At 39.2% G+C, this 23,664-nt stretch overlaps 1 protein-coding gene across 6 annotated transcripts in view; it reads right to left on the reverse strand.

Moving 5' to 3' along the window:
- The window catches only part of RASSF6 (Ras association domain family member 6), a 64,669-nt gene that overhangs the window by 17,834 nt on the left and 23,171 nt on the right, over positions 1-23,664 (reverse strand). For all 6 annotated transcript variants that reach the window (XM_014585741.2, XM_014585740.2, XM_006142916.3 and 3 more), the window contains exons 3-4: positions 10,581-10,659; positions 5,298-5,440 (exon numbers count right to left, since the gene is read on the reverse strand). In XM_014585741.2, the coding sequence (XP_014441227.1) occupies positions 5,298-5,440; positions 10,581-10,659 (222 nt within the window). The remainder of the gene's footprint in view (positions 1-5,297; positions 5,441-10,580; positions 10,660-23,664) is intronic.

A 23,664-nucleotide genomic window follows, 5' to 3' on the forward strand; every position in this document is an offset into this window, starting at 1 on the left:
AATCCCTTCTCCTCCATTCTCCTCTCGGGATCTTGGGCATGCACGCACACGCGCCTGGCGTGAGTTTTAAGCCACCGGGTCTGGGACGCGAACCGCGGTCGACTACATGGGAGTCCAGCGACATAGCCATTACGGTAACTGCTGGTTCCCAACCTTACGATAGCCTTTTAAAGTAGATAAGCTAATCTTAACACACACACATATACTATAGTTATATAACACACATATACGTATATATGTACAATACACACACATGCACACACACATATAGATAGATAGATATTTACTTATTTATTTATACTTTATTTATTTTGTATCTTCATTAGTGAGAGGGAGAGAGACAGAGAGCCAGCACTCCTGACAGGGTCTCGACACCTCAATCCACCTCCACCTTCAGCCAGTCCCAGATCAGGGGCATACCTATCCCGGTGTGTTCAAGAAGGTCTGGATGTGAACATAGAACCTTCTCATGAGGGTCAGCCTCACAGAGCATCGTGTTTAACTGCTGTGCTACCATCTGGTCCCCAAACCTAATGTATTTCTTAATTTTTCAGCAGACTCTGCTATCCAGAATCTAGCCAGTCAAAATAAATGCCATAAAGTCCAAGAATTATAGAGAACACAAATGGGGAACAATTTAGACTATCTTGACTCAAATCTCATTATTCTTACAGTAGATAAAATTGTCCATTTCCCCGAATCTATATAGCAGATTGGTAATCCAAAGGGTGCAGGTATAATTATCACAGAAAGAGGGTTGGCAATGGGAATGATGGAGTTCCAATGAAAAGCAGAAATTAAAAATGAAAAACAACATGATGCTATTTTAAAAGGAGGAATAGGAGAAGAAGCCCAAAGAAAGTCAGCCCTGCAATGTCCTGCATAAATTCTTGGGGACTCTGGCAGACTGACAGTTGTCCTCACTTTCTTACAACATAGGACACCACGTAAATACAGTAGCTCAATGTAGTTCAGTTCTCGGTACCATTACAGCAGAACATTACACCAGTTTTTAGCTCGGGATTGTGTCATTTGAGTCACTCCATATGACTGTGTGCATAATTAAGCTTGAGGGCATTTAGAGTTTACAAAAAAAAAAAAAACCTGGCCAGAACTTTATGTAATGCCAAATACCAATAGTTTAACTTGTCCAAACACGCAACTGTTTGCATTGCTCTCACCAAACTTCAGCAGGTGTATCCTTTGCAAATTTAAATTGTAGGAAAGTTTTCTAATGAGTTGCAAAATGAAAAGGAGGTAGAAATTTGATAGACAAAATAGCATGGGCTCACTTCCCTACTCTCATTGTAAGAAGAAAACAGCACCATTGATGTTATCCAAATGCACACCTGTCCAATTTCTGTTCTTATGTCTTTCTGCTAGGACTGGTTCAAAATATGTTAAAGCTAACTTTAAAAAGATAGTAAGAACAATTGGAAAATGGTAGAAGCAAATGTAGCCTCAATGAGGCTTTTTTTTTTTTTTTTTTTTTTTTTGTTTTTTTTTTTTGTCGTTGTTGTTTTTGTTTTACAATTTAAATGAACAATTAAAAAACATAAAACCACTTGGACCAAATATGAGAGAGCAAGGTATGACTTGTAGAATCATTTCTCACAAATGGTCAGAGCTCAGACAGATTTATTTTTAAGCTTCTACCACTCCCAGTAAGCTGATACTTCATCAGTGTGACTCATGACAAACATAACTAAAACAAACTAGCATGACAAGACTGATGGTCCTCTCAAAAGGTGAACCGAAAGGCACAGCCCTTCCTGCACCTGAATACACAACACCCCATCTTTTACTCCACATTCACTCACTGAGGTATCAAATCTATCCTGTGGGTCAGAGGTGTAAGTTTTGCCCACAGATGCCCAGTATGAGAAAAGGAACACAGACATTTCAGAGTAAGGGGATTTCTTTATGCAAGTTAATTAGAGGCTTAGAATTGGTGGGCAGGCTGTGGCACCTCCAGCTTCAAGATCCTGAGCATTCTTTCTCTCAATAGAACTTTTCTTTTTGCTTGAAAAAAAAAATTAAATGAACACTGCCTTACAGAGGCAACCAGAGTGAGAGTGTCTGGAATTGGATTGAAACAGAAGAACAGTACCTGAGGTGGCTACACTGGGTTAGAGAACCGGAGGCCAAGGAAAAACCATCCCACATTATGCTGTGTCAGTGTTCAGCTGGTTCTCGTGAAGTATCATACCTAACTTATCATAGTCCGATCTAATCCCGTTCTTATGGGTTGTGAGTCTGAAAGTAAGTGTAAGGAGTGAGGCCTTTTTCTGTCCATTCTTCATTGTATCAGAAAGATCTGATACAATGCAAGGTGCACTTCCAATGTCCTCCCAGTCAGCCTATTACTGTGGTACAGGACAGGCTGATGACATTTTCTAGGTAAATTTTTTTTCAACTCTAAACAAAAGGAGATAATTCCTATTTGCTTCACAATAATGTTTTGATAAACAATAAAAAATGTAGGTCGAGAGACCAGCAGATGGTGGTTATACAGTGGTTATGTCACTGGACGCCCACATGGTCAATGATGGTTCAAGTCTTGGACCCAGTGGCTTGAAAATCACGCCGGGTGCATGTGCATACGTGGCCAAGATCCCAGAAGGAGAGTGGAGGAGAAGAGATTGTGGCATGGCCATTCCCTCTGGGGGGAGTGATTTCTCGCTTCTCCACTTGCTATCTCTGTCTTGCTTCCGGTGAGTGCACACACCCTAAGGCCGAAACCTCTAAAAAAAGGCGGGTTGATTTTATAGAAGGCTTGTTTTGAGCTATTATTTTATAATCTGTGGCAGTATCTGCAGAGACATCAGTATTACCTTCACCTGCACTCTTGAAGCTCATCCAAAAATTAGGATTGCTAGGAACAAGTGTTTGGAATTTGAGGAATTAAAACCTATCTTGAGCTAGCCATTGAAAATGATGATGATTAATGTGATAGTTTCTAAGTACCCTACTTCATCACCTTGACAACTTTCTTTAATGCTCCATACTTATTTAAGTTTTCATGAATCAGAACATTAAAATGCGTCAAAAAGAACTGGCTGCTCAGAGAACTCTGCAACAAGTTCTTAGGTAACATAAAGTATGAGAGCTAATTTTGTGAGTTTGCCTCTTACCCGATTTTTGTGGAAGTGGGGCTCATGAATGAATAATTTCCCCTTTTAAATGAAGCTTTTAGTCAACTAGAATCATCAGTACCATCAGTCATCTAGTCCCTGATGTCAGGGAGGCAGGCTTCGACAGGCTGCCTGAGCCGCACCCTCCCTTCTGTTCTCTGTGACCATTGGCAGTCCCTAACTTGGATGGGGGACTATTCAGAAGAGGCAGATAGAAAGACATAGTTGTCATGACAAAGCAGAGGTAATTTAGCCACAGGCTTCTGGGGGCTTTGCAGTATAATCTGTTTGGGCCCCTCTTGGTATTGGGCATACAATGAATGCTGGGATGCAGAGATGACAAATAACACACCTCCTAGTATTGAGAAGGTCGTGCTGCAGAGAGGGAGACAGGTGCATGAAGATACAGTTAAGGGTATGCTCTGAAAGGGTTTCCGAATTTTCTCCAAGACAAAAGCAGGACTTTCTACAATGTGATATTTGTTTTTTCTTGATTGTAGATAAAGATCAGGTTGGGTGGATTGTCCTGGCAGCTCGTTTTTCATATTGTTCTCTGACAGACTCAACTCATCTAATAATGGTAGGAGGATGGAGGGTAGGAAGAGCAGGCTTGGTACTTCTGTGTATAAACAAATAGGAGATAATTAGAAAGTTCAGAATTGAAAACGAAGGAAAGAAGGAAGGAATGGACGGATGATGCCATTTTTTGAAGGTATGACTCTTGTAGGGAATGTTATTTTTTCTAAAAATTATAAGATAATGGAAAAAACAGCCCAACTAGGCATTTAAGGTACGGTTGTGCACACCCACACAGGGGACTATTTCGTGAATTTATTCAACTTCATATGCGCTTTGCTCTCCTGAATATAGCCAGTCGAGTCTGTTGAACAGAATCAGGACAATCAAGTAAGTGTAACTAAGTCTCCCTCCAGAAAATAGAAAGATTTCTTTACTCCAAGGAGAGAAGAAATTTAACTATTTAACTTTCTTTCTTTCTTTCTTTCTTTCTTTCTTTCTTTCTTTCTTTCTTTCTTTTCTTTTCTTTTCTTTTCTTTTCTTTTCTTTTCTTTTCTTTTCTTTTCTTTTCTTTTCTTTTCTTTTCTTTTCTTTTCTTTTCTTTTCTTTTCTTTTCTTTTCTTTTCTTTTCTTTTCTTTTCTTTTCTTTTCTTTTCTTTTCTTTTCTTTTCTTTTCTTTTCTTTTCTTTTCTTTTCTTTTCTTTTCTTTTCTTTTCTTTTCTTTTCTTTTCTTTTCTTTTCTTTTCTTTTCTTTTCTTTTCTTTTCTTTTCTTTTCTTTTCTTTTCTTTTCTTTTCTTTTCTTTTCTTTTCTTTTCTTTTCTTTTCTTTTCTTTTCTTTTCTTTTCTTTTCTTTTCTTTTCTTTTCTTTTCTTTTCTTTTCTTTTCTTTTCTTTTCTTTTCTTTTCTTTTCTTTTCTTTTCTTTTCTTTTCTTTTCTTTTCTTTTCTTTTCTTTTCTTTTCTTTTCTTTTCTTTTCTTTTCTTTTCTTTTCTTTTCTTTTCTTTTCTTTTCTTTTCTTTTCTTTTCTTTTCTTTTCTTTTCTTTTCTTTTCTTTTCTTTTCTTTTCTTTTCTTTTCTTTTCTTTTCTTTTCTTTTCTTTTCTTTTCTTTTCTTTTCTTTTCTTTTCTTTTCTTTTCTTTTCTTTTCTTTTCTTTTCTTTTCTTTTCTTTTCTTTTCTTTTCTTTTCTTTTCTTTTCTTTTCTTTTCTTTTCTTTTCTTTTCTTTTCTTTTCTTTTCTTTTCTTTTCTTTTCTTTTCTTTTCTTTTCTTTTCTTTTCTTTTCTTTTCTTTTCTTTTCTTTCTCCTTTTTTTTTTTAAACCAGGCAAGGGCTAATCAAATCCTGCCATTACATTTTATCTTTCCTGATAGAGGAATGTAGTGTTTCAGGAGAGACTCAATACATCAGGAGGGGCTCGAGTACAAGCTCTGAACCTGTGGACCAGTTTGCCACGTGGTAATTGTGGATCCTGCACACATGATGCTTCTTGTAAGTACTCCGGTCTTCAAACACCTGTTTATTGAGTTGTTGGGGGATTAAATGAGATTTTATAGAAACACTTTATAGACTTACCATTTTTATGTGCACATACAAAAAAGTACAGATGAAGACCATCTTCTAAGAAGTTAAAAACATGAAAGATAATTTACCCTTTGCTGGAAAAGACGTCTGGTGACTTCAACATAGTAAAAGAAGGGATTTGCTTCTCGTCTTGTATTTTCAGTTGTATAGGTCGTTTTACTCCCCAGAAAATGTCCAACGTTCCTTCAACAACTAGTTTGCCATCTTCAGTCTAAGGAAGAAACCAAATAACCCCTAAATTGCTTTTTTATTATTTACAGAAGGTAAATATTTTAACTGAGTATGTAGAAATAATGTTTGTAAGAAATCTCAACATGTTAAAAAAATCCTGGGGTGGGGATTGCTTGACTTCTGAATATATCTACAGAATAATGCTATTTTGGAAACATTCTCTATTTTTAAAAACATCCAAACCCAGTACAGTAAGTCATAATAATAATGTCATTCCACCAGAGGACATAGTATGTAAAAATGCTTTCTGAATTCTTTGATTATTTGGTTAAATGGGATTTTAGTTCCCTAATATTGCTTAATTTAGAATTAAAGCAAATTTACAAACTGTGCTGAGCTATAAATGAGAAGAAACAGCTATTGGCTTTTTCCTCATTTCTGAACAGGATACATTTAAGTTACTATGCAGAACAAATGAAGTCATGTATGTGAGAATACAGTGTAGAATACAAAACATTATGGAATGATATTTCTGAAAAGCTAATAGCATATAAGAATTTAATCTAAATAAGGGATAATATAAATAAAAGTAGGAAATGCTGTGCAGACAAAAATGAACAAAGATGGATTGAACACTTACTTATTCTGTGGATATAAAAACATATGAAGACCAGACTATGTTCCCATAAAGTTTATTTTCTAGTCTATTTTTCTTTTATATGTAAAGTAATTTTCTTTTATTAACGTATTATTGACATAGGAACTTTGGAAAAATACAGAAATTAACAAGTGTCATGTCCATCATCCCTTAACTATTATAACATACATTAGCTACTGATATTATAAAAAAAATAAATTGTTAGGCAACATAAATGACCCAATTCTCATTTGAGAGTCAAATAAGAACTCTAAACTTTGGGATCAGACAGACACATGCTTGATTCTGACTCCGCTGTCTATGTGGCCTTAGACAAGATGTTGATCACTTTTAAACCTGGGCTTCCTCTTCTGAAAAATATGTATTATAATCCCTAATTCATGACCTGACATTCAGTTGGTGCTCAATAAATATCACTGCTTATAATTTTTTGGTTGACAAACTTCTTTGGAGTCACTTCTGAAACAAAAATTTGCTATTTTTCTCGTTTTCAAAAACAATTTTTTTAAAGGTTTTTGCCATAGGGCACATGTGCTTGTCAGAAAGTGACAAAGAGAGGGGAAGTGAGAAATCACCACCTAGGAGGAATGGCCAGGTCACAATCCCTTCTCTTCCATTTTCCTCTCAGGATTGTGGGAAAGCATGCACACATACCTGGCACGACTGTTAAGCTGTCCACGTCTGGGACGCAAATTGTGGTCGGCCATATAGGAGTCCAGTGTCCCAATCACCATGCCCCCAGCTGGCCCCCATTATTTATTTTTCACATGACAGTACAGGATGCAGATTCTATAGTTTAGTTATTAGTGTATAGCATCTTTTGTTTGCCTAATTACACCCCACTTAATTCTTTATATCAAAAACCCATAGAATAATTGCTCTTTTGAGGTTATCTACTTGTTTTCAAGAAGAAATGCTCCAATTATTATCAAACAATGCTATTTTTCTCATATAAGAAATTTCAGGGAACCAGCAGTTAGCGTAATGGCTATGTTGCTGGACTCCCACGTAGTCAACCGCGGTTCGAGTCGCAGACCCGGTGGCTTAAAACTCACGCCGGGGGTGTGTGCGTATGTGCCCAAGATCCCAAGAGGAGAATGGAAGAGAAGGGATTGCGTGACCATTCCCCCTGGGGGGTGATTTCTCGCTTTCTGTCTCTATGTCTCTCTCTGTCTGTCTGGCGAGCACACGCGCCCTATAGCAAAAAATCTCTCCAAAAAAAAATAAATAAATAAAATAAAAAAGAAATTTCAGAATATCTTCTAATACCAGAAAACATCCCCTTGGAGATTAACTACATAAATGACCCCTGAAGTTTTATTTATACTTATCTAATATCACTTTTTCAACTTTTTGGCCTGTTCTCTTCTGGATCCAAGCTGATTTCCTTGGCAATTTCAAGGAGCTGTATATACCAGTGGTCCCCAACCTTTTTGGTACCAAAGGCTAGTTTTATGGAAGATAATTTTTCTAGGGATGGGGGGATGGTTTATGAGAGCATGCAACCTAGCTACTTCATGTGTGCAATTCACAATAGAGTTTGGGTTCCCATGAAAATCTAATGCCACTGTTGATCTGATAGGAAGCATGGTCATGTGCGCAATGGGGAGTGGCTGTAAACACAGATGAAACTTCACTTGCCCACTGCTCACCTCTTGCTATGTGAATCCGTTCCAGAGTTGGAGACCCCTGGTATGCCATCTCTACACTAACAGCTCCCAACTTTATATTCCTAGCCCACACCTTTCTTCTGAATTCCAAGTGTCAAATCCCCTTCTGAACATCAAATTTCATATGTTCCTAATTGAATTCTTGATCTTTCTGACATAAATGTTTTCCTCTCTCACTCTTTCTCATCTTGGTAAATAGCACCTTCATCCTTTTAGTTGCTCAGGCCAAAAGTTTTACAGTCATCTTTAATTTTTCATTCATACCTAATGTCTAATGCATTAATAAGTCCTATTAGCACTATTTTAGAAATACATCCTCAATATAGCCACATATCAACACTTCTACTACCATTCTGGTGAAAATGTCCTTCATTGTTTGCCTGAATTATTGCAATAGTTCATTTTCTTTCTATCTATCTTTCTTTTTTCCCTTTTCTTTTTTTTTTTTTTTCTTTTCTCTTCTGTTTCTTTTAAAGGTTTTTGCCATAGGGCATGCGTGCTTGCCAGAGAGAGACAGTGAGAGGGAAAGTGAAAAATCACCCCTCAAAGGGGAATGGCCACACTGCAATCCCTCTCTTCCATTCTCCTGGGATTTGGGGCATGCATACACATGTGCCTGGTGTGATTTTCAAGCTACCAGGTCTGGGACTTGAACCATAGACAGCCATGTGGGGGTCTAGCGCTATAACCACTGTCCCATCTGCTGTCCCCACAATAGTTTTCTATCTATCTCATTCTTTCCTTGTCCCTCTATATATTCCCAGTAACTATGGAGATCCTTTTAAAATGCAAGCTAGATAATGTTACTGTTCTACTTAAAATCCCCCGGTAGTTTCTCATCTTATTTCAAGTATGAGCTAAAGTCTCCACAATGATCTATCTACAAGACAGATCAAGACCTATGTACTCTGACACCTTGCCCTTCTCAGTTATCTTGCTGGCATTATTGCCTACCACTCTCTAGATCTCAGAGCTCCTACCAGACCGACCTCCTTGCTTACGTCCATTACACTAGCCAAGCTCAAGTCTTGTATTCAAGCTGCCATTCTCTGCTCAGAATACCTGACCCACAGACTTTTGCAGAGTATAGTCTCTCAAATCATTCAGAGTCTTTGTCAAATAGTCCTTTCTCCCTGACCCCACCTTGATTCCTGAGCCCTCTGCCTTGTAGTTCTCCATAGCGCTTGCCACCATCTGATGGACCGCATATTTTACTTTTTGGTTTCTTGTGTCTGCCCCGTTAGGTGAGCAGCATGAAGGCGGGGCATTTTGTCTCATTTCTTCATTGCTGTATCTACAGGTATGAGAATGGTGTCTCGTGCATGGTAGACACTCTTAAATACTCACTTAATTAATGATTAGTCAGAAATGAAGAAAGCTATGTATCATCCCATATGGACTGTTCCTTTTAACAGAGCCATCATTTCTCACTAAGTCAGAAGATTTGGAAAATTCTGGATTCTAACTTTAGTGACTCGGAAATACAATTTAAAGATTAAGCGACCTGATTGCCTCATGGTCAGTACACTTTACTTCATAGAGTTTTAAAAAATTATATAAAACATGAATTATTTGAAAATTAAATAACTAACATTGTAAGGATAGCATTGATTTATAGAATTGGAAAGATCATGTTTCAACTTAAATGTTTGTAACATCAAAACTCAAACATTTTCCTAAAGCAAACTGAGTTAACATAAGTTTTATGGAAACCATTGAAATAAAATATAAATGATTATTTTTCAAAGTTTTGATAGTCTTTTAAATTTTATATCTTATATATATAGATTAAAGACCTAAAATATAGGACAATATGAGATTATTTAAAATTTGGCTCATTTCTTTTATTTTTGTCCCAGAGATTTTTGTCTTAGGGAGCGTGCACTCGCCAGAGAGAGAGAAAGAGACAGACACAGTGAAAAGGAAAGTGAGAAATCACCACCCAGGGGGGATGGCCACGACACAATCCCTTTTCCTCCATTCTCCTCTCAGGATTTTGGGCACACACACACACATGCCTGATGTGAGTTTTAAGCAGCCGGGTCTAAGACTCGCACTGCGGTTGACTATGTGGGAGGCCAGAAATGTAACCATCTGCTAGTCCCCAAAAGTAGAAACTTCTAATGTTCCCTAGGGCCAGGAAGATATTGAAAATATATGAAGTGAGCTCCATTGGAATGACAGACTGAATGGAGAGTCCTGTAGAGAATAAAGCATTCAATTTTTAAAAAAGACAACCTAAAGCCACTTTGTGGTAGCCTGTCAGTTGCACCCCTAAAAAACATGCTTTCTAGCTTAAGGACTTTCTTAAATTGTTTCTTTAAAATTATTAAATTTATTATAAAGCACTGTGCATTCGTTGGATCCTAAGTTATTCATTTTATTAACCAGAGCAGATTCGATGTCACAGATACATCATGATTTATTTGGATACTCGCTCATTGATAGAGATTTCCATCTTCAAATGTTCTACTTTGCAAATGATGTCACAGTTTTCATGTTCTATCAATAGACACTTCCTGGTACATTTGTGAGGAAGTATTATGACAGATTTCTAGTGAGTGGAATGGCTGTTCAAAAAAATATTCATATTCTACTTTTAAAAGAGAAAGCCAATATGTCATTAAAATTATTTTGAAATGCTTTCCTATGCCAAAAGTGCTTAGAAAATCACAAATGTTTTAGGCCTGGGATTTTGCAATAGAGTCTAAAAATAAAAATCCTAATCAAGGTGAAGTTCCGGACCACTTGTGCTGCTAGTTCGTAGACTCCAACTCATCCTGACTCCTGTGCACATTTATGGAAATTTTTCCTACAAATCAAACTATATTACATTTCTTTGATCGACTTACCTGTCCATATAAAATATGCAGGTTTTTCTGGTTCTCATAAAAAATATTATAGTCCTTCAATAAAGAATTAAGTTGTTCCCTAAAAAGAAATTTTACATTCAGTTACAATCAATTTGGCTTTTTAACAGTGCAGTGCAGTAATAGTACTTTCAGTTCAAAAGATATGGCTAGAAAGAAATGGTTTGATGGAATCTTTACTGTGCTGTTATGCAGGTCATGGAAAACAAAAGCATTCTTAGATGATCAGCCAATGTTGACAGTACTAATTCGTAAGTAAATGACCAAAGAAGGGAAAAATATTGAGGTAAGAATGTTAAGGAAAGGGTTTTTTTTTTTTTAGAAATTTATTTATTATTATCATAATCTTATTTATATTACATTGAATCACATATAACTTTACAGTGTATTACATTTCTTTTTCCAGAAGGAATACCATGCATATCAGTCAATACAAAGACATTAAAATCCCCATCATCATCAAGGAAAGGTTTTGTAGCAGAGGCAACCATGAAATAGAAATCTGGTTTAAGCACCTAGTATGTGCCTGACTTTGTACTTTCTACTATGGGTTGAGGCGATAGTTAAGGAATGGTTACTGCTCCTGAATTATCTCACCCTGAGTGGAAGGTGGGATCTGCAATGGGAACGCTGCTTTCAGCCATACTTCTGCATCCCTGGGTATTGCCATGCCTTCAGATGCTTCTTGTCTCTCATCCAGATTCTTCCAACAGCCATGTAGAAGCCTCTCTGTATCTTCTATCTATTCTCAACAGTAGGAACTATTTTGATATAAACTTGACAATCTCTCCCTTCACTCAAAATGCTCCAGTGTCTTCCCATTATTTGGAATGAAAATCAGCAGGCTTACAATGACTTAAGAGGCTGAACCCAAGAGCTGGTCTTCTTTTACCTCTTTCATCTCTTCCTACTACTCCTTCCTTCACTTACTCTACTCAGCCACCAGCCTTCTTGATGTTCCTGGAACACTCCAGGTACTCTCTCACCCAACAGCCTTGTGCTTTCTGATCCCTCCACCCAGAATGATCTTCTTACACTATCACATTGCTAGTTCCCTCTTTAACTATTCTTTAACTATTTAATTTTTTAAAACTATTTAATTAGGGGCTGGCAGGTGGAATGGTAGTTAAGGGTGCTGGACTCCCACATGGCAGACTGTGGTTCGAGTCCCAGACCTGGCAGCTTGCTTTCTCATTTTCTCTGTCTTTCGCACTCTATCCCTCTCTGGTCAAATGAAAATAAATGAATAAAGATAAATAAAATAATTCTTTTAAAAACTATTTAATTAAAGCCACCTTTCCAAGGAGTCCTTATCAATCACCCAATCTTTCAAGAGAGATTTTTGTTACAGGGCACCAGAGAGACAGAAAGTGAGAAATCACTCCCCCCCCCACCCGGGAGGATGTCCACTCTGCAATCCTTTCTCCTCCAATTCTCTTGGAATTTTGGACATGCACGCACATGCACCCGGCATGAGTTTTAAGCTTCTGGGTCTGGACTTGAACCATGGTTAACTATGTGGGAGTGTAGTGACATAAATGCTACACCATCTGCTGGTCCCTTGATCACCCAATCTAAAAGTATGTCTTCTCCCAATATTTTATATCTCACTTTTCTTCTTTATTTCTGTCCCCAACTCATGCTCAAACCTTATTTATCTTACATTCTGTCTCTTCCACTAGAATGTAGTGCCATGATGGTAGGTGTATTTGTGCGTTTTGTTCACTAAGACTTTTAAATATTTTGTGCCTGAAAGAATACTTGGCACATAGTAGGAACTCTACAAATCTGTGTGGGTGAAATTATTGGAAAATTCTCAATCCTAAAAGACAACATACAAAAAAAGGGAGAAAAGCTTTTTCATAAGAGGAGTTCTATGTAAAAGTCCTGTAATATTACAATTCCAAGTATTTCCAATGCTAAAAATCCCTTTGACCCTCAACTTAGATTTTTCTCACTTATAATTTTCAATGTGCACATTTCCAAGGATCAATAAATCTATACAATCACCCTATAAAAAGATTCTGTGGAAGTCCTCCATGTTATTTTTCCATTTCCCAACCAGAATACTTGAAATTTTTTCATGTTATGAACATTTCTTTTAAAAATATCATTGAGCACACTGATTTTGATCCCATGGAGTCATTTCTGTGGGTTATTTCTTAAAAATTACAATTTACTCTTACAATTTAGTGCCAAAGCATCACAAAGAAAGGGTAGGTTCTGGGCTGCCACTCCTGATACGGTAACCCGTGAGAGGAGTTATGAAAGCAAATGAAGCTTACCTGGGCTTATTCCCCCAGCCTCTGTTTCTGAAAAAACTACACTATAGGTATGGTACAAATGACCTTTGGAGAATTTGCCAAGGACTCTGGAGGGAAAGGTTCCCATACCTGAACGGAGCCCGACTAAATCTCTTTCTAGTGAAATAAGACTCTAGAGGACCCAAAAAGTTGTCCTGGGTTGCTTGTGTTTGTAAAGAAAGTTTTGTTAGAATATAGCCATACTATCATAGTTCTGCTTATTGTCTCTGACTGTCTTCCTGTTATAACTACAGAGTTGAGTTGGGACAGCAACCACATGACCCACAAAGCCTAAAGTATTTATAATCTCGCTCTTTTTAGAGGAAATCTCCCGATTCATAATCAATTGTGTTAGCACAGGGTAATGGATACCACAGAAAAAGTCTTCCATACTTTTCTCACCATGAACAGGGTCATTCTGATTGAGTATTAATGGTACTTTGAGGGATTTGGAGTGTGGGAAAAAATTAGAGTTCAGTAAATGAAAGCGCTGGGGTGAAATGAATTAGGTTAATGGTACAATTAAAGTGAGGAATTAGAAAAGAAAATTCAGAAGTTACATGAACAACTATAGAATGGTGAATGCATTTCCAGTATTTCTCCTAGTTGTATGCTCCTGACCAGAGGAACTTTCGATGATGATTAGTTTATGTGCTTAATGAAACAACGGGTCTACTACAACATTGGGAATAAAATGTTAACCTGTGACATTGTAATTAGAGGTGGCATGGGGAGGGGCACAAGGAATTGAAGAGTTATTGTCAGATAGGTCTTATGTGTCTGCTCTCTGAATCACGTGACTTCTTTAAACCACCTGCACCGACAGCCATTTATCCAAACATGCCAGAATTGCTATGTGAATAATTCAGATGAGGCTGGAGATGTCTCAGGTATGCCTGGAGGTGGGCAAAAACTTCAAGGAATAGATGCTGCCCATGGTGAACTACAGAGGGCAAGAATTAAACCAGAAGAGTGTGAAGAGCTTACCAACCAAAGGAAACAGCATTAACCAGGACATGTAGCCATTATTGCCTTTTGTGGAGAAAATGCAGAGTTGGGATTTTAAGACTGTAACATGTGAAATAGAGAGTGGTGAGCCACAAGCTCCAAGAAACTTTCGATTTTTGGAGAGATTTTTGCCATAGGACACATGTACTTGCCAGAGAGACAGAGAGACAGAAAGTAAAGAAGCCACCTCCTGAGGCGATGGCCATGCTACCATCCTTTCTCCTCTATTCTCCCCTTAGGGTTTTGGGCACACATGCATACACACCCAGCTGTGGGCTCTGGGACTTGAACTGCAGTTAACCACATGGGAGTCCAGTACCTTAACCACTACACCACCTGCTGGCCCCACTCCAAGAAACATTTTATAAAGCTTAGACTTCATTCTGCGGGCAATAAACAACTGCTGAAGGTCCTAGGTGAAAACCTAGAGCCTTTAGTGTCATTAAATGATGATACTCAGGGCCACTAAGCAGAGCATGGAAGACAGATGATAGCACAAGACAAGACAAAGGTGACAAGATGGGGGCAATGAGATGAGTGAGACCATTGCAACACCATTGGGACAGAGGTGCAAGAATGAATCTGAGGTCTCAACGGGAAGTGAACAAATGTTCCACATACACAAAAGGATCACAAGTCTGAAAAGGACTTAAATCACGGTGGGTTTAGGAGTTTCAAAAGCAATTATAACGTGTTATCTGGGCAGTCCCTAGTCAGAAAAGGGGACACTGATTTAATATATACTGTGACCTGTCAGTAGTAATTTAAACAAATGTTTAGAGTACATTTAAATGGACTCTCTCTCCCCATAAAGGAAAAGAAATCTGTGCACCTTTTCCTCTGAACTCACAAAGAATCCCCATCCAGCATAAAGTAGAATGTTGTTCTAAGAAAGTTTTAAATAGGTGATGAAAAATGGATTTAATATCCAATCTTCTCAGTTTACAAACTTGTGATGTTTAGAGACTACAGGGAAACTCAAGAGATAGACACAAATTTCAGACACATATTATGTGTGAAATGTAAGACATTAATTTTCTAACACCTTGGATTTTTGGAACATAAAATATCACATCACTATGGGTCAGCAGATGCCATAGCAGTTACATCGCTGGGCTCCCACATGGCCCACCATGGTTCGATTCCTAGACCCAGTGGCTTGAAAATTATGCTGGGCATGTGTGCATGCGTGCCCAAGATCCCAGAAGGAGAATGGAGGAGAAGGGATTGCGAATGGCCATCCCTCCTGGAGGGGCATGACTTCTCACTTTTCTTCTTACAGTCTGTCTCTTCCTCTCTCTCCAGTGAGCACATGTGCCCTATGGCAAAATCCTTTAAAAAAAAATACGTCACTATGTATAACAAGGATTTTGGTCATACACTGTACAATAGGGATGGGGTTTTCACTAAGCTGAAGAATGTCAAACTTTCAAATAAGAAACTGGACTTCTAAGTAAATGAAAATGGAGGACCATAAGCTTCCCCACGACAGAGATGGCCACTCTGCCACTGGCAGTCCAGTGAGTGGACAATGAGTGTCTAGAATTTATCCTCATAGTCCCTGAAAGGGCCTTGCCAGGGTGAGACTCTTCTCCAGGGTGGCAGGAGCTGGATGGGATGCTGAGGCTATTCCAGGGCTCCTGTTTCTTTAAGGCCCCAGCCTGGGTAACAGTGGCCCCTGAGTTAACTCTCTAATGCTGAGGTGTACTTTGTACTTTGTGGCCTGGACTGCAGCTGCTCAGCAGATGGGAATTAGCCGCATTCTGACGTCTGGCATGAATAATAGACTTAGTAAGAAACGACTTCCTCATCTTATCAGGCTGTTCACTGGTCAGAAGAAATCATTTTTCTTTGATAAAAAAAAAAGAATATGCACAGATATGGGACTGGATGGCAGATGGAAGTGAATTATGTCCTGCATGCAGAGAGATGGATGTCACATATTAGTTAGACTAGGGATTTTTCCTCTCGTTTTCATAGTGACTTACAGCATAGTTAACTGGCTATCGGACTCCTTCCCCTGGAAACAACAAACCCCATCCTACTCTTGACAAAGTGACAGTTACATCTTGAACCCATTAAGGGCAAAGCAGAAATACTGTGTGCTGTACCCAACCGACCCTCAGAGACTGCTACATGACGTAAACAGGCTTTAGAGGAAGCCGGCTTGACGTAGCCTCCCAAGGCACAGGTGGTCTTTGGCTGTGCTTGGCCATGCCTCTTAACTTTTGTTACTTCTGCTTCTTGGAAACTTGCTGAAAGATGTTGACAGTTCAAGTGAGCAGCAGCTGGAGGAGCAGCATTCTACCGTGTGTTACTGTGTTGAAGAGCAAGACTCTATTATAGAATATTCCAGAGTGCTTTCCAGAGATGAAAAACTGAGACAGAGTAAAAATGCTAGCTTTTCTCATGCATTTAGTTCTCCTCCACACCTATTTTGTTTGCAATGTTAAATTTTAGAAATGGGGTGGCTTAACAATTTATGTTAATTTTGGGCATGCTTTTCTTTCTTTTTCTCTTTTTCTTTCTTTCTTTCTTTCTCTTTTTTTCTTTTAGAGATATTTTTGCTATAGGGAGTGTGCACTTGCTAGAGACAGAAAGTGAGAAATCACCCCCCAGGGGGTATGGCCACACCACAATCCTTTCTTCTCCATTCTCCTCTTAGGATTTTGGGCATGCACACACATGCCTGGTATATGTTAATTTTAAAAGGCTGAATTTAAAATTTTATATAAAAGTTTTTGTAAACTAACTATGAATTGAACTATATAAAAATAACAAATTATTTCTGGGAATTAAGGTGGTGAGTTTTGTTTCATGCATGGCAATTCTGTATAGCTTCTAAACTGTATACATGCAAATTACATTTATGATATTTTTTCAAAATTTATATCCATTAAAAACATAATATGAGCATGTGCATGTTTTGGGGAAGGTGAAATCCGGAAATATGAAGACAACAGAAAAGAATAAGTCAATCCTTATCATTAAACCAATTGCCAAGACAATTTCATATCACTGATGTCTGCAAGCAAAGCCAGAATTTTCTTAGCCACTTTACTCTTCATTAGTGTCCATGTGAATCCTGGACAGAAAACTGCAAATGCTAGCGCCTCTCTTCCATAAACTCTCATGGTTCCTGACTTTGCCTTTATTTGGCTCAAATGATGAAGAAAGAATGCCTGACAGCATTTGCCTAGAGACTTTCTTCAACTAGCAAATTAGGTACATTGCATTTCCAATGCAAATGAGAGGATTAAGTTCCAAAGTCTGAGAGGGGATGGCTATTTATTATTTTTTTAATTTGCTATAGGGCTGTGTGCATGTCAGAGAGGGACATACACACACATACAGAGAGAAAGAGAAAGTGAGAAAGCATCCCCCACTTCCCCGGGGAGGATGGCCACACCACAATCCTTTTACCTCCACTCTCCTCCTGAGATTTTGGTTATGTATGCACTTGTGCCTGGCAGGTTCTTTTCAAGCCACCAGGGCTGAGAACCAAACCATGTAGTCAACCACGTGGGATCTAGCCACCTTACCCACCACACCACCAGAAGGCTATGACTGAAGTGAAAGTGTAAACACTATCATTATCTCAGAATTCCAACTTTTCTCTCTCCTGACTTTAAATCTCTGGGAAGGGGCCTGAGTGCCAAGGAGGCTGGCCTTTTGGAAGAAGAAAACTGAAATTTTCTAACAGTTCTGCTAGAGTGTCATCAGTTGTTGCAGGGGGTGAGGGTGGTGGTACCTGTGGTTTGTTTCCTCTGTCCTTCCAAGTATTTCCATCCTTATATCTTAACTCCTCAGTGTGGACGGCTTATAAAAAGAAGGGTTCTGGGAGTTTCACACAAACTGTTGGTCATCCAGTCAATAAGGTAATGTAACTACTTTTGTCTCACCCCCAGGATGTAACCACCCTCTGACTGTTTTTGGCCATTTTATCATGTTAAATTAAACTATTTTGGCCTAATATTGCCACTGTACTCCCACACTTGTATTCCTATGGATACTGAAATTGACATGTCAGGCTGTTTCCTGGCCTGGTTACTAAGTTATAGCCAATCACTCTAGCTACACTTTGATCACAGAAAAAGTCCACATTTTGAACTGCTGGTGCAGCCTACCTTACACCTGTAACCAATCCAATTGTTTCCCTGCATCATTCTTTCACTTTCGTTTTTATACGTCATTTCCCCTTTTCTGGAACTTAAATACTGAGTCGACCATGAGGTTAGCCAGAGTTGTCCAGAAGTCTGGGGACAACTGCCTGATTTACATTGTACTAAGATTTGCTCCATTAAAACCCTATTAAATTAACTGGTTTATTTTTTCTTTTAACAATAACTTTTGTATTTTCTGAAACATTCATTTTTTTTTGTGCATGCTTCTGTAAATATTGGCTCTGGAGTCATTAATGGATAGAAGTGTCAGGTACTCTCTGGGTTTTCACTCCAGGACTCAGATAAGAACACGAGGATTAAAAGTTAGGGAATTGTTTCATAGTACTACAAAGAAACTTGGAGTCAGCTCAGAGGTGCAGTGGTAACTCTCTGCTCAGCCATGCTGGTTTCATATGGAAGACGACAAGTTCAGCTCCTGGTCAAACTGTCTACACCAGGCACAGGGATTGTGGCGTAAGAGCCTGCTGGGGATAGTTGTCTTTCTCACTCTTTTTTTCTGTCTCTCACTCTTGTGAAAATAATAATAAACTTAAAAAGAAAAAAAAAAGAAAAGAAAACTTGAAGTCATGACTAGTTGGTAGATAAAAAAAAGAATAATACCTAAAAGGCTATAACCATAAAAACTCCCCTATTTTAGTGAAGTGGAGCCATGTCACTGGATGTTGATAAAACATATAAAAGGGTACAAATAAGGCAAGGCAAGGAGGAATTGTGTAATTTCAAAAAAAAAAAAATGCTAGTGTTTCTGAAGAAAGCAAGAATGAGCTATAGGTCTGACATCTGATCATTTTTAAGAGGATCCCTTTGGAAGGATGAAAGTCTATATTCAATGTCTTAATACCTAAATGCTCTCCTTAAATGAGAGGAGGCACATATCAGTCATGAACTTTTAAATTCTTTTTTTTTTTTGGAGAGGTTTTTGCTATAGGGCATGTGTACTCGCCAGACAGAGAGACATAGAGAGACAGAAAGCGAGAAATAACCCCCCAGGGGGGATGACCACACCGCAATCCCTTCTCCTCCATTCTCCTCCTGGGATCTTGGGCACGCACGCACACATGCCCGGTGTGACTTTTAAGCCACCGGGTATGGGACGCGAACCATGGTCGACTACGTGGGAGTCCAGCGACATAGCCATAGACATACGCTAACTGCTGGTTCCCTAAATTCTTTTTCTTAAACTCTAGGATAAAAATTTGCAATTTATTGTGACAGCTCATGCAGTAACAGGCAGGAAAGGAGGATCAAAGGAAGCCTCTGTCCTTTGCTGTCCTTCTCTGAACCGAAACACACAGAATCATGGTCTCTGGTTCCCAGCCCTGACACTATTCACAAAGCAGTACTAATTTTTATGTTATATTTTCATTTCAATCCAGAATAGGGACTCAAAGCTTCGTAAAAGAGAGTTTGCTTACGATTGCAACTGACTGTTTTGGAGAGGACAGATTAAGAAACATTGAGTGGCTAAGAAATTCTACTGGAAAGCTATTGAAAATGTACATGGCTTTGTGTGTATTTATGGATAACATGAAATCAGAAGCTACCTATGCTTCTAAACTAGGTAAGTGATCCTCAAATTTGTGCTAGCCTCAGAATCACCTACAGGCTTGTTGAAACATTGCTGAGTAGCACCCCCAAAGTTTCTTACTAAGTAGGTCTGGGACATGTCCTGAGAATTTGTATTTCTTTTTTTAAAAAATTTACATTTAATTATTGCATGTCTTTACAGCTTCCATATGGATTCTCAAAGCATAAATGCACTTCATATCAAGCAAGGCAAAGTTACAGCTGTAGTACACAATAACTTTCCATTCTTGTGTCAAATTTTTTTGTCCTGACCCCTCCCTCTTTAGGTAATTTTTTGTTTTTTGAGAGGTTTTTGCTATAGGGCGTGTGGGCTCGCCAGACAGACAGAGACATAGAGACAGAAAGCGAGAAATCACCCCCCAGGGGGGATGGTCACGCCACAATCCCTTCTCCTCCATTCTCCTCTTGGGATCTTGGGCACACATGCACACGCGCCCGGCATGAGTTTAAGCCACCGGGTCCAGAACTTGAACCACGGTCGACTACGTGGGAGTCCAGCGACATAGCCATTACGCTAACTGCTGGTTCCCCTGACCCCTCCCTCTTACCTCAATTGTCCATTCTCTCCTATAGTCTCTGCTATCTACATTTATGTCTTTGCTATTACATTTTTCTTTTTTCTTTATCCTTCACATTTAATCACTATATTTTTAATCACCATACATCTGTACAAAACATATTTTTTCTATTATTTCCCCCCAGGATGAATACAGTGCATATCAGTCAAGACAAAGACATTATCTTATACATTATCAACAGCAAAAACTTTTCATGTTTGCATTAATTAAATGTAGTGTTTTGTTTTTCTGCTATTATATTTTTCAGTCTTTCAGTTTCTCCCGTAAAGTGTACACATTTGGTATATACTGAGGTGGAACATTCAAAGGCTTACTTTCATGGTCTGGCTAGTTTTGCTTAGCATTAAATCTTCTATATTCACTCCACTTTGTATCAAACGACAAGGTCTGACTGCTTTTTATGGCTTTCTCTAACTTGTCCTAGGTGATTCTCATGCTGTTGGTCCAGGGACCGCACGTTGAGATCCACTCTTCCACATCTTGGGGTGCTGAAAATCCAGGTGATAGTAATCCCTGGAAGAAGCCTTTCTACTGGTAGATTCTGGGTTTAAAAATGTGGCCATTCTAATTAGAACTAAAATAATTAAATATCATTAGCTTAGAAATGTGTTTACATTAGAGAAAAGTACTATGGTGATATTCCCCTTGGCCCTAGATATAAGCAGTATTTCAGGGTGACACCTATGAAGTTATACTAATGTTGTCTTAGCTGAGTTCTTTGAGGTGGGTCACTCTCAGATTCATTCCCATGCAGCTAAAACGTATTGAGGAATTACTATGTAACAGACAATATAATGGATGGGTGAAGCACTGTTGAGCTCCCCCATCTCTCCTCCAGTGGTGGGACTTATTTTCTGGTGAGACACAACAAAATAATACAAAAGAGCAAATAAAGAAATATCATTTTACAGAATGATAATTATTTTTCTAAGTTTATTTCTTTTTCTCAGGAGAGTGAGAGTAAGAGAGAAAGATCATCCTCAATGGGGTCTCATGCAGAGATCCTTCCCTCCAAGTCCTCCCAGGATCACTGGGTGAGTTCCACTGGGGAACCAAATGTGAGATTTTCCAAATGGATCCAGAATCTCTCTCTCTCTTTTTAAAAAAGAATGATTTTGGGAACCAGCAGTTAGTGTAATGGCTATGTCACTGGATTCCCACGTAGTCGACTGTGGTTCGTGTCCTGGACCCAGTGGCTTAAAACTCACGCTGGGCGCGTGTGCGTGCGTGCCCAAGATCCCGAGAGGAGAATGGAGGAGAAGGGATTGTGGCATGACCGTCCCCTCTGGGGGGTGATCTCTCGCTTTCTGTCTCTATGTCTCTCTCTGTCTGTCTGGCGAGTGCACGCGCCCTATAGCGAAAGCCTCTCCAAAAATAAATAAATAAATAAATAAAAATAAAAAAGAATTATTTTATTTCGCTTTATTTATTTTATTTTGACCATAAATGGACAGAGAAAGAGAGAGAGAGAGAGAGAGAGAGAGAAAGCCACCAGGTCCAGGACTTGAACCATGGGTAACCATGTGGGAAGCCAGTGTCCTTAACCACCAGACCACATGCCAGCCCCAAGATCCAGCATCTCTTGAGCAGCACATCACTGCCACGCCCCTGGGCTGGCATAGCACGCATACATTTTATGAGAATAATAAAGCAGGTTTATATGTTACAGTGTTTAGGGAGAGGACGTTTTAGAGAGGGTGGTAGCAGATCTGAAAGGTTAAAGTGAAATCCCAGTAATGGGCAGGTGCCAGCCATAAAAGAAGTGAAGGGGAGAGTGTTCCAGGTGCAAGTGTCACATCCTGTGTGCAGGACTGAAGTTGGTATATTCTAGCTGTGAAACCAAGCTGGGCCTGCTGGAAGGAGAGTAAGAAGGGAAGCACGGTTCAAGATGAGGTTATAGTGGCTTTCCAATGAGATCACATTTGGCCTTCCAGGCTGTGGTAAGGAGTTTCCATTTTATCTGGACTGCAACAGGAAACCTTTCGAGAGTTTAGGAAGGATGGTGTGATTTACATCGTGAAGGAACTTTCTGGTTGTGGGCGGGGAATGAAATGCAGGGTAAGGAAAGGAATCAGGCCACCCCATCAGGAGCTGTTGCAGTAGCTTAGGCAAAGGATGGTGAGGAATGGTTGGATTCTGGAAGTGGAGTCGATTGGACTTGCTGTGGGGGCTGTCTAGAGAAGAGGGATGCAGCAATTAATGTTGGTACTTGGTTCAAACTTGGCTCTTCTCATTTGCTTATGGGTTAACTTTTTCATTTCCTGTTTTCTAATACAGAGTCTTATAGATTTTTAAAAACAACAGTTGAAAAGTAAACACAGGTGTGCCATGTGATACTGACCTTTATTGGAGCAGATACAGGCTGGCTGTAAAACAACACCCTTTGTTATGAACAGCGAGGACCTTTTGTGCTTGATGAGGGTGACTACCTTGACTTCACAGTCTGATGCTCTTGTTCTCCTGGGAGGGGGAAATGATCTGTCTCCTCTATTACAGACAGCTGTCATTTACTTTCCTGACATGTCTTTTAGCCTCCTGGGATTGTGACTGGAGGGCCTGGCACACAGCAGGTGGCCAGTGATGCTCAGGGCCATTCACACAGCCTGAGCTAGAGACGCGGGCTGTCCCACCTGCTGGCTCTTGCTCTGCCCGTTGAGAACGTTGCCATGACTCTGACCACTGATTCTCCATACATTGACCAAAAATATTAAGCAATCACCTTGTTTCTATTCTATTCTCTGTGTATTCTCCACACAGTATCTAGATGATGAAGAACGTATCATCATATCATATCGTTTGGTTAATGTCCTTAAATGTCTTCCCGTTGCTCTTGGGATGTAACCCTCAAATCAATATCTTGACAGGCCAAGTCATGCCTGGTCTCCCTCCTCTCCTCCTCTTCAGCACCCTTTCAGGAGTCATTTTCCTTTTGACCTGTATTTCAGCCACCCCAGGTACTTTTCACCTTCTGGAATGCTGTGCTCCCTGGCTCTAGGGAGACTTTGAGTTGTGAATTGGGCCTTTTACAGAAACATCTTTAGTGTATCTTGGGTAGGCAAATAATATGATCATTTTCAAACCAACTGATGTGATAAAATAGATAATTGTGGAATCAATAGATTTAACTGAGAATAGCAGATTATGAAGTCATTGACATAGTGACTGTTGGCGAAATGTACTTATTGAAAAATATCAAACATAAGAAAAATAAATTTGAAAAGTGTTCTAGGTCAGCAGATTGGTCTAGTGGTAATGCACTGCTCAAGAGAAGCTGGAGCCTGAATGGTGAACAAAGCTGGAATCCCCGCCTAGTTGAAGCGAAGCACATCTGAGTTGAGTGTGAATGCCCAAGATCTGACAGGCTGGGGGACTGGAGGGAGGAGACCTGGGGGAGGTGTTCCTCTTT

This window comes from Tupaia chinensis, unplaced genomic scaffold (genome assembly GCF_000334495.1).
Source record: "Tupaia chinensis unplaced genomic scaffold, TupChi_1.0 Scaffold000086_1, whole genome shotgun sequence".
Taxonomy (NCBI): Eukaryota; Metazoa; Chordata; class Mammalia; order Scandentia; family Tupaiidae; genus Tupaia; species Tupaia belangeri.